This window comes from Rutidosis leptorrhynchoides, chromosome 2 (genome assembly GCF_046630445.1).
Source record: "Rutidosis leptorrhynchoides isolate AG116_Rl617_1_P2 chromosome 2, CSIRO_AGI_Rlap_v1, whole genome shotgun sequence".
Lineage (NCBI taxonomy): Eukaryota > Viridiplantae > Streptophyta > Magnoliopsida > Asterales > Asteraceae > Rutidosis > Rutidosis leptorrhynchoides.
This window is the reverse complement of record NC_092334.1, coordinates 305112586-305125214: the sequence shown is the minus strand read 5'-3', so window position 1 is coordinate 305125214 and position 12629 is coordinate 305112586. Positions and strand designations below refer to the sequence as shown.

The 12629-nt window shown below is 34.4% G+C and overlaps 1 protein-coding gene across 1 annotated transcript; it reads left to right on the top strand.

Moving 5' to 3' along the window:
* Positions 1 to 3093: 3093 nt before the first annotated feature.
* On the top strand, positions 3094 to 11895 carry LOC139891828 (heat shock factor protein HSF24-like). The gene is made up of 2 exons (XM_071874837.1): positions 3094 to 3636; positions 11051 to 11895. The coding sequence occupies exons 1-2, from the start codon at positions 3430 to 3432 to the stop codon at positions 11645 to 11647; spliced, it is 804 nt and encodes a 267-aa protein (XP_071730938.1). The 5' UTR covers positions 3094 to 3429; the 3' UTR covers positions 11648 to 11895.
* Positions 11896 to 12629: the final 734 nt, after the last annotated feature.

The window sequence follows — 12629 nt, the reverse complement described above, 5'->3', positions numbered from 1 at the left end:
CAATTCTGGCAGTTTTAACACTTAATGCACGAATCCAACTTTAAACAATCATAATTAATGAACCGTAAACATTCAAAGCACGTATCTTATATCATCGAAAAGGTAATTTAACGAGAAATACAACTAAACACTTTTCATCAAACAAAAACATCATTTAAAATAATCGAATTCTTGCCGAAAGATCATTTAACGCTCATCATCAAGGTTTCAAGTTCATAAAATGCATTTCATGATTCGGGAATCGAACCTACATATACGATATGCCGTTTTGAAGGTAATTAAACATACATTGCAACTAAACACTTATCAACAACACTAACAAGCATTCGATGCATCAAAAGTTCATTTTAAGTCTATCAAACCCTAACCCAAAATCACAAAATCAATAATCATGTTAGTGAAGTTTTCTTAATCAACCTACACATCAACTTGAAGCTAGTGATGCTAGTAACACATTTAATACATGAACTTTAACATAACAACAACATTTAATCATCCAAAACTCAAGATCAAACACACCAAATTTCAAATTCAAGCTAGTTACTCAAAACAACAAGATCGAGCATACAAATCATATATTCATGTTAGACTTGAGCCATAGACACTAATTAACACTTTTATAAGTCAAAAATATCAAGAACAAAGAATCTAGTGATTTTAGAAAGTTACCCAAATGAGATGAAATTGATATCAAGTTGTAGAGGATGAAGAGAGGATTCCAAATATGTAATTTGTTTGAATTGATGCTTGCTAGATCTTGAATAGATGATGAATTTATGTTGAGTGAATTGAGAGAAAAAGTGAAAGTATGAGATGAGATGGGAGGTGAATGGTTGAGTGGAGGAGAAGCGCTTTGACTAGTTGACCTAGTCAATTCTTTGCCCACTTGGCAAGTTTAGTCCCACAAGTTTCAAAGCGGGTGCGTGAATTAACCGAACGAATTATTTTAAATACGCAAGAGTAAACGGGAGATGTTATAACGAAAATATTAAGAATGTTAGCTAACGGAGGATACAAATCTAGATACGAAAGATATTATTAAAATAAAAAGACAGGCGTTAAAATAATTTAACGGAAAAATGCGGGATGTTAAAACCTAAACCCTTTAAATGAATATATTGTTACACCCGAGCATCTATTCTTTCACCTAGAAGATCTTTGATATGCCCCCAGAAAGTTTGATCACATCTTCTTGGTTTGATAAGCTCATTTGACCCAATCTTATTCTTAAAAATATGATAAGACCTATGTTGTTGTGCAGCTTGCAAAAACAATAGACTATCATCTAACGGAGTCATCTGAAAGATTTTCTTCAACGCTATAGTGATCAACTAAACGGTCACTAGCAGTTGACATACCATCATCATCAGCAGAATCTACATGTTGTTCTTCATTACGTTCTTCATGTTGTTCTTCATGTTCTTCTTCATGTTGATCTTCTTCTTCTTCAAAAAATGTTGACTGGTTGCGAGAGGTAGATGGACCAGCTTCAAAAGATTGAATCATGCTCATAAAACTTGGAACTTTTGGGTTTGGTAATACTTGCTCATACTGAATTTCAATATGGGCCTGATAGTCTTCATCACGCTGAGAGAAATAATACATGGTTTCTAGAGTTTGATCGTCGACAAGTTCATTTCTGCAATTACGATCATTGAAAACATATCATAATATCATTCTCAACGAATGTGTTCTTTGATCAACACCTACATAATTGTATGCCATGTTATTTAACTGCATACAATTAATTCGCCGAGACATGACAAAACTCCTTATAAATGTTGTCTCATCACCAACAAGCCAACCATTTTGAAAAATAATTCTGCCACCCCAAACAAAATTAACCATAAATGGACGAATTGTAGTCATTTGATTATGTGATTTTAGAGTTTTTTGAGGTTTTCAAGTGATGATTTCACACATTTCTGGGATTCAATTTCATGTTTTGAAAATATATTTATGTTCTTTGTGATGGTGTAAATGAAGTTAAGATATGAAAGGTATAAATAACAGTAAAAAGATATGAATTATGATACTGAGAAGATAGCGTTTCAGTCATGAAAATCAAGGAAATCAGATAGGGTTCCCTGAAACCGGAGTTCCAAAATCCGGTTTCAGAAGATGTCAGAAAAGCCTGCAGACCGGACTTTAAAAGTACGGTTAGGGTTTGGTAGGGCAGCCCGGTCAGCAATCTAGCAGGTCCGGACACAAACCGGCGTTCTAAACTTCGGTTTCAGCAAAAATCATCCAAACCGGAGTTCTAAACTCCGGAAATACTAGCAATGTAAATCTGATGCAAACATTTCGATTTTTCTGCAAGGTTTGAATGAATTATTACTACTTTAAAAAAAATCTCATTATTTGCTATACGCATTTTATAAACTACAATAATTTGATTATCAAGTTTCTTAGTCGGAATCTGTGGTTTAACGGGTTATTAAACTAAATGACTTTAACATTTACATTCACTTAATACCTAAAACATATCGTTAAATTATTTCGTTTAAACAAACCCGTGATTTCACGAGTTATTTCACTAGTAAATACTCCCTCCGCCCCACCACAAGTGTCCACATTTTCCATTTTGGGATGTCCTATTACAAATGTTCACTTTATATTTCAACCAATAAGACGAGGTTATTCTAGAGAGAGAAGATTTCTGATTGGTGGAGAATGAAGTTAGTGGAATTTTCTAAAACTGTGTGCAAAAAGTAAGTGAACACTTATAATGGGACGGAAGGAGTATATAATAACCTATTATAAATTCAAAACCCTCTAAATTCGTTTACACTTTTTTAAATAGTTGATAAATTAATAAATTAATTTTCTACTGCCGTTGTTTATAGAATTTTAGTGAGACACATTAGAAGACAAAACAGTCTTGCTTGATACTCCGTAATATTCAACCTGGTCCCACCCACCCACTAATTCCACTCTTATTATCTAATTCTAATGTTTTCTAGAACAACCCTTCCCCTGTTTCCTCTACATCTTATTCTTCTTCATTTCTATAAATCACATTTCTTCTGATTCCGTGCACGAATCCTCATATTATTTTTTCTTCCCTTACTTATATTATTATTATTATATTATATTATATTATTATATCAAAACAATCAATCTGTTGATTGTTGTAAATCGAGTTGTGTAGGAAGTTATGTTGGTTCCATTTATTCATAGTATTCGAATTGAAAAAATAACACATGGTGATGGCAGATACTAAAAACTCATCGTTAATTACGGCTTGTTCCTCGAATTACGATCTGGCTCGATCTCGTTTATTTCTTTCTGGATTTTATTGTTGGGGCTGGGAGTTCCTCACGGCTCTTCTGCTGTTTAGTTGTTGATTTACAGTTAGGCCAAGTTTTAGAGTAGCAATATTGGTTGATAGTTGATAAAAAAAATAAAAAATAAAAAGAAGGTGAGGAAATGACGAATAATAGGTCCGTTCCAGCACCATTTTTAAGCAAGACGTATTTGTTGGTGGATGATCCGGGGACTGATGACGTCATTTCGTGGAATGAAAATGGAACGACGTTTGTGGTCTGGAAAACAGCTGATTTTGCTAGAGATTTGCTTCCAAATTCTTTCAAACATAACAATTTCTCAAGCTTTGTTCGTCAGCTTAATACTTATGTATGTTTTCAATCTTTTCTCATGCTTATATATATATATATATATATATATATATATATATATATATATATATATATATATATATATATATTCTCTCCTTTTGATTTCAATTGTCCACTTGAAAATTACACACAATTTAAAAAAAATACAATGATTAATTTGCTAGCTAATCGAAATTTGATTCAGACCTACTTAAATTATTTTTATCTAATGAAAATGAAAGTAAACAATTAAAGGGCGAGAATATATATATAGGCGAGAATATATATATATATATATATATATATATATATATATATATATATATATATATATATATATATATATATATATATATATATTAGATATTTAACTTTTAATTCTATTTTAGATTACCTAAAAATATAGTAGTTGTTGATTGATAGGGATTCTTAGATCACTATATTTTTGTCATAGATCTTCACAACAAGGTTTTGAATAATCTTACACTGAATTATTTTCATAAAATGTAAAATAATTAAAAAAAAAATGGATTTAGATAAAGATAGTTTTAAGGGCTATCACATTATAGCATGCAAAAAATGTTTGTACTTTGAACATAACCACCCACTTTCTGTAAATACCTCCCAAATATACACTATGTTTATGCATAAATTTTATCGTTAAGTATAGCCCTTAAGCTACAAATAGAAAATCTAAAAAAAAAAAATATGTTAGTATTGTGTGGCAAAAATAAGTGACGTAAGGATGAATTAATTTCTTGAAACTTGCTAGTATTAGTTTCCTTTTTTGGACTAATCATGATTCGGTGGAATTGTTAATTAAACTTACAATTGTGATAATTGATTAATAAAATGCCAATAGCTATTAAAAGGTTTAATCGCATGTAAACAAGGTAGCTAGTGTCCACTAAGATGGGCACTAGACACCAATCGAAAACAAGTTGTGGAACACGCTTTTAGATACTCCCGTTGGTGGGACCAATCAACTCGCCAGATCAAATATGACTATATGAGTAAAAAGATCTAGATTTGTACATTTCACCCGTATTAGAGTATTTTTATTTTATTTTATTTTATTTTATAAGTTATATTTACTTTTGGCAAATCCATACGCCTGGTTGTTTCCAAAGTGTAGACTGCAAGAATATTTTTTATAAAGTGTCGCATGTGGAAAATAATAATCTTTGAACAATCAAAGGACTACCCTCATTTCTAAACAATTATCTGATTTTAACTTTCAAATTTTTTTTTTTTTAACTTTTTTTTATTAACGAGGAAACTTCATATGGAGGAGCATATTGGCTCCCCTATAGAGGGTAGACCTCGGATAATCAAGTCCCGTGAGCGCGAGATCTGATACTGGGTGAATTGCACATTACGCGTACCATTTATTCACACTCCCTTTCTGAATGATTTGGCGTAGCCATGAACCGAACACGAATGATGTGCTTCCTTGGACAACTCGATGACGACTTCGGCAAACCTTTGTGGTTAAATTTAATTTTTTGTGTTATGTGATATTTGATGAAGGGTGGTGATCCTCACACACCACTTTTTAATCCATTTACACCTTTGTCTCATAAATGAAACTTATTTGAATGTAGTGAATTTTAAACATGTTTTATTGTTATACTCTGATAAAACAATAATTTGATACAATAATTTGATGAACTGATCTTGTATTGAATAATAATTTGTTTGATACAATTGTATTGGTTTTTCAAGTTACAAGAGATGAGTGTTCTTATACACTCAAGTTACTAACAGCTGTTTCTAGTTTTGGTTAGGATCCATTTATCTTTTGGAACCACCATTACAAATAAGGAAAAGGCTGTTTGTTGACAGGCTGCACTTTAGCCGTTTAGTTGTTTGGATTATACAGACTTGTGATCTTCTAATTCGGGAAAGGATGAAGTGATAGCTTCTGATCCCAAAAGGTCAAATTACCTAAATAGGTAATTTGACTATTGTTGCTTTTCTTGTATTCTAACACTTCCCCTCAAGTTGAACAGTGGGGTTTTCAATGTTCAACTTGCCGAGAACTTCACCGAATAATCTCCCGTTAACAGACTATATCTGCTAGTTGGTCTTCTGATCTAATAGATGGGAGAGAAATAATTTCATCATCTAGCTTTTCACGGATAAAATGTCGATCAATTTCAACATGCTTAGTTCGATCATGTTGAACCGAATTTTCTGATATGGCGATTGCCGCTTCATTATCGCAAAGGATTTGAATTGCTTCCTGTGGTGGGAAACCAATCTCAGTTAGCAATTTCTTGATCCATAGAGCTTCGACAACTCCTTTTGCTATCCCTCTAAATTCCGATTCAGCGCTTGAAAGTGACACAACCTTTTGTTTCTTACTTTTCCATGCCACTAGATTACCTCCAACAAGTGTTAAGAAATCAGATGTAGACTTTCTATCCCCTTTTTCTCCAGCCCAACTTGCATCAATATATATCCGAGTCTTTAGATGTCCGTTTCTTTTAAAGACAACTCCATGATCTGTTGTCTTCTTTAAGTATCTGATGATTCTCATTACAGCTTCCATATGGTGAACCTGTGGTTGATGCATGAATTGACTTACAACCCCTACTGCATGTGCTATATCTGGCCGAGTATGAGCGAGGTAGATGAGTTTTCTCACAATCCTTTGATATTGCCCTTTATCAGCAAGATCAGCTTCGTCTTCCATATACAACTTTTGGTTCGGAATCATAGGCGTATCAGCAGGTTTGCAATCGATCATACCTGTTTCTGCGAGAAAATCAAGAACGTATTTCTTTTGACAAATAAAAATTCCTTGTTGAGATCTTAATACTTCAATCCCCAAGAAGTATTTAAGTTTGCCTAAATCTTTCATTTCAAATTCTTTAAATAAGTTTAAATTTAATTTTGAAATTTCTTCTTTATCGTTTCCGGTTATTATCATATCATCAACATAAATGATTAAGCACGTAATTAACTTTCCTTTTCGTTTCAAGAACAGGGTTTGATCTGAATTACTTTGTTTGAAATCACATTTTTCATAAATAATGTAAATTTCTCAAACCAAGTCCGTGGAGATTGTTTTAACCCATATAAAGATTTTTTAAGTCGACAAACTTCCCTATCATTGAAGTTTTTCGCAAATCCTGGCGGAGCTTCCATATACATTTCTTCCTTTAATTCACCATGGAGGAAAGCGTTTTTTACATCAAATTGGTGAAGTGGTCAGTCTTCGTCTGCAGCAATTGAGAAAACGACTCTGATAGTATCGATTTTTGCCACTGGAGAAAACGTCATCTATCCCATAGGTCTGAGTATACACTTTTGCAATAAGGCGAGCTTTATATCTCTCAATGGTACCATCTGGTTTGCGTTTTATTGTAAACACCCATCGACATCCTACGGGTTTCTTTCCTTGAGGAATAGCACATTTTTTCCCATGTGTCACTTTTTTTAAGTGCTTCTATCTCTTCTTCCATAGCCTTTCTCCATTTGTCAAATTTCATGGCTTGATCGATTGTAGCTGGAATTTCTTCAGAGTATAAAGCAGAGTTGAATTTTTGTGATTCACTTGATAGGTTCCCCTGTACAATATTAGCAATTGGATACCTTGATCTTTGCGCTTCTTTTTCTGGAGAGTATCTCTTTGGTGGTACTCCTCTGTTGGCTCTTTGTGGTAAGACATACCTTTCGGTGGTTTCAGCGGAAGTGGTACTATTTGTTCTCCTTGTTCATTATTCGAGGAGATTTCATCTGGTTCAATGTTTGGGGATTTAGGATCAGGATTTGGTGGTGATTCGAGGTCAGGGTTTGGTGATTCGAGGTCAGGGTTTGGTGATTCGGTGTCAGGATTTGGTGTTGGTGATTGGCTATTGTCGAAGCTGGGTGTTTGTGTTTGAGTGTTACAAGGTTTAGGTATCCAGATTATCCAACTAAGAGTGTCATTATCCTCTTTCTCCCCCTCACTCGTGAGTTGGGTATATTATAGAAGTATTCGGTTTCCAAGAAGTTACAATTCATTGTAGTGAAGACATGGCGTTTTCTAGGACTATAACATCGATATCCTTTTTGGTTTATGCCATATCCCACCATAACACATTTTTCGGCACACGGATCAAGTTTGGTTCTTTCAGTTTTTGGAATATGAACAAAGACGGAACACTCAAAAATTCGTGGTTCAATGTTTAAAAAGGTTGGTAGAGTATGAAATTGAGACAACGTATCTTTCGGAGTTTTTGTGCCCAAAATCTTAGTAGGTAACCGGTTAATAAGATAAGTAGCGGAAGCAAGAGCTTCAGGCCAAAAACTCTTTGGAACTTTAGACTCAATTAATAAAGCTCTTGTCATTTCTAAGAGCAATCTATTTTTACGTTCAGCTACCCCATTTTGTTCGGGAGTATGAGCACAAGATGTTTGACGTATAATCCCATTTTGTTCACAAAAAAGTTTCATGGAAGTATTAACGAATTCACCCCCATTATCAGATCGGAAGATTTGTATGTTTTTATTAAATTGAGTTTGTACCATTTTGTAAAAGTGAGAGAATTTTTCAAAAACTTCTGATTTATGTGTTAGAAAATACACCCATGTCATTCTTGTATGATCATCAATAAATAAGACAAAATGCCGCAGATTTTTCCCCCAATAACCGGGGCCGGTCCCCATACATCAGAATGAATTAAAGCAAAAGGTACATTTTGTCTAGTATCACTAGATTTAAATGTACTACGGTGGCTTTTAGCCAAAATACAAGTTTCACAATTTAAAACAACATTTGACGGAAATAAACTAGGAAATAAAGCATGTAAATATCTGGCTGACGGGTGACCCAATCTTCTATGCCATAACCAAGCCTCCCTTGAAGGTGTTCCGTGAGCAAATGACACGGTACCTTGCTGAGAAACCTCGTCAACATAGTATAACCCCCCATTTTTCTGTGCCACGACCAATCAACAGTCCTGTCCGGATATCCTGCATATCAGGACTTTACAGTTTAGTTCTTTTGTAACATGACTTACCGATAACAGCTTATGAGATTAAGCTGGAATATATAGACAATTAAGTAGCTTAATAGTTGGTGAAATTTCAATGGTACCGCCACTTTTGACTTGAACAATTTCCCCATTAACCGTTTGAATCCTATTTTTTCTAGGTTTTGTTTTGAAAATAATATCGTTTTCGTCAAAGGTCATAGTACCTGTTGCCCCACAATCAAAAATCCAAGATTTCGATTTAGAATTATTTGAGATAACATTTGCTTCGGGAAGATCTCTTTGAATTTTTGTTAAAACGGAATACTTATTTTGATACGGAATGAAATCGGGCCCAGTTTTAATATTTTTAGTACTATTTTTCGACCCAATATTAATTCCCATGTACTCAGGCCTGTTAACACAATTAGTTGGGCTTGTATTATTTGTGGTCTTAACCCATCCCTTTCCAGTGGGTCGATTGTTATTAGGCCCAACAAACTTGTTAGAGTTTGGCCCAACGGTTTTAACCTTAACTAGCCTAGGATACCTTTCACTATTCCCAACCGTCCCTTGCTTTTTACTTACAGAATAACGTGGGTTCTTTTTCCCATTCTCATCGAAGCAAGATATTGCTTCTTCCCCAGATGCTTTATCTTTTCTAGACTCAAACCTATGTGATTGTTTTGTATTTGTAAATAAAGAAGAGAAGGGTTTGAGGTTTATACCAGCGGTTACATGGGTGGTGGCTATACCACCGAAGCCGTCGTTAGTGGTGGTGGTGTTGGATTCATCACTTGCTGCTGCCGTCGAAGCTTTACCCTTGATTTGCTTTGGCCACCACTCTGGATACCCTTTAATCTCAAAGCATTGATCGATGGTATGCCTCGATTTACCACATCTGGTACATTTAAGCTTTGATTTGTCTATTTTTGGCTGATAACCACTCCGGTGGGTCTTGGTTAAATGAACTGATGACTCTTTGCCATCGATTGTGACCAAACCGGTTGCAATCCCATGATTGGTTGAGGGGTCAGTTGGTGATAACCCTAGAATCTGTCGATGGGCTGTTTCTTTTCTCACGGCGGCGTAGGCTTCCTCCGCCATCGGTAGTGGGTTTAATCCGAGGAGCTCTCTCTTGATTGTGTCATGTTTTTGGTCAAGAGCTTTTAAAAACTGGAAGAGCTTCTGTTCAGCCCTAATTTTTTTGTATTTGTTGATGTCTGATGCACTTTCCATGGGATTTGGGTCTCGGATTTCGAGTTCACCCCAAATACCTTGCATCCGGATCCACAATTCTTCAAGAGTGAGGTTGTTTTGTTTCATCTTTGTAGCTTTGACATACAAATCATATGTTTGAAGCTTATCCGTGCCACTACTATAGGTTGTAGCTAATGCATCCCATAGTAGTTTGGCGGTTGAAAAAGAAGTGAGATTGCTTGCAAGGTTGGGCTCGATATTCTGTATCAACAATGAGAATACAATGAGATCTTCTTGCTCCCGTTGTTCGAATTCTTCATGACTACTATCGAGTGGATTGGAGGTTAAATGTTTGAGAAGTGCCTTGGATTTACCTCTAATGGCAACTCTCATCATTCTTGACCACAATGCATAGTTTGAGCTGTTTAGACTCAAGCCTATTTTTAACGTATCTGAGATCTTGGGCTGTTGGTAATTGTTTTCAAGAGATTTGCCAATTGACTGGTTAATTCGTCAATTTGGCTTTGCTGGCTTGAGGGTGTTTGGCTATCGTCATTAGACATGGTGCCATTTACAATGGTAGATGATTGAAGCAAAAACGAGTATCAAGATCAAAGGATCGATATCGTCAGCTCTGATACCATGATAAAACAATAATTTGATACAATAATTTGATGAACGGATCTTGTATTGAATAATAATTTGTTTGATACAATTGTATTGGTTTTTCAAGTTACAAGAGATGAGTGTTCTTATACACTCTAGTTACTAGCAGCTATTTCTAGTTTTGGTTAGGATCCATTTATTTTTTGGAACCACCATTACAAATAAGGAAAAGGTTGTTTGTTGACAGGCTGCACTTTAGCCGTTTACTTGTTTGGATTATGCAGACTTGTGATCTTCTAATTCGGGCAAGGATGAAGTGATAGCTTCTGATCCCAAAAGGTCAAATTACCTAAATAGGTAATTTGACTATTGTTGCTTTTCTTGTATTCTAACATACTCCGTATTTTTTTATCAAGTATATATATCATATAAATAAAAACATTTTAAAAAGTACTTACAAAACTAACTATGAAAGATCTATTTTGGGATAAATGGAGTAATTAAAGTCCAATTTTATGACGATTTATACGCAAGTTTGCCCCGTTTTCTACAATAAGTGATAAAATTTACAACTTAGCTAAATTTGTTATGCTTAGTGAAAATATATCAGTTTCAATTATGTAATCAACTAACAATTTTTTGTTTTGGCTCTTTATATCTTTTTAGGGGTTTCGAAAAACTGTCTCAGACAAATGGGAGTTTGCAAATGAAAACTTTAAACGTGGGCATAAGGAACTTCTCACTGAAATTCGTCGCCGAAAAACTGTGGCATCAACCAAAGCTAATGCTAACGGGAAGCCAACTGGCGACTGTGGTCCAGCATTATCACCAACTAGTTCAGGTGGAAATGATCTTGGATCTAGCTCAACTTCTTCACCGGATTCAAAGAATCCTGGCTCAGTTGACACTCCAACCGTGGAGAAATTAGAGAACTTATCAGATGAAAATGAAAAACTTAAAAAAGAGAAACTGATGTTAAATTCAGAACTTGCTCATACAAAAAAACAATGTGATGATTTAGTAGCGTTCCTAATACAGAACGTGAAGGTGGCACCTGATCAGATCAATCGCATCATGAAAGGACATGATGTGGTTGGTGAGATGGTGAATGCAAGTGATGACTTGAATGATGATGATGAAAAAGGGGAATGTATTAAGTTGTTTGGGGTAATGTTGAAAGACCAAAAGAAAAAGAGGAGCCGTGATGAAGTTAATAATCTTGTAGGGGCCCAAAGGAAAGAAATGAAAGTAAATGACTTTTAACAACATGGCCCCGGGGTGAATTGGTATGCTACAACCGGCCAGTCAACCAAAGTATACAACTAGAACATTTCAAATGATGAGGTTGGTACGGCTCTAGAGTTTTTTAATCCAAAACTATAATAATGTCAACCTATTGTTTGACCATGTGTGTTGTTATCATATAATTTCAACATTCTTATCTACTTTTTGTAAATTGTGTTATAAACTTCGAGAACTGTGTTTTGATTCGTCAAATACTTTGAATGGAATTAGAATTGGTTAAGCATTAAAATTACAAGTGATTACAGTATATAATTATAATTAATAATATAATTTGAATGATGAACGAATTAAATCTATCAAATATTATAATCTTATTGATTTGCAAATTGATCAAAGAATTGAAACATCAAATGACAGTATTACATATCATTTTTACATATATATATTTCGAATATAATTTTTTTTATTAAAAGTTACTTTATCTTTTCCTTTATTATAAAAGTTTGACAAATCTTCTAATTACCATTACCATATTAACTATTAGATAAAAATATAAATAGTACCAGAGGTACTTTCGTCATTTCGCATTTTTTTTACTGCCTTCCACTTTGTCAAAAAATCCCCCCATACTTTGTTCAAACGTTAAAACCGGCCCCCGAAGCGGGGGCTAAAGGGTCAAATCAACATTTTCATAAAAAAATCTTAAATAAACTCCACCCAAATATTCAACAGGTCATATCTTCTCGCTCGCAACGAGTTAAATGTTTCCGGCATCATCGTTAAACTCGAAATAATTTTACGAACACAACGTCACTAACTATGCGCAAAACAGATTCTTTTTAAAAAACGCTAAATATTTGGGGTACTTTTCATACACGTTGATTTTGCGTTAAATTTTTAAAAGTCGACAATTCCATAGCGAAACGCGGAGATGCACATATATTGTTAATTTAAAAGCACATTTAAATCTTTCACGGGTTATACATTTTAGTTCGACCCG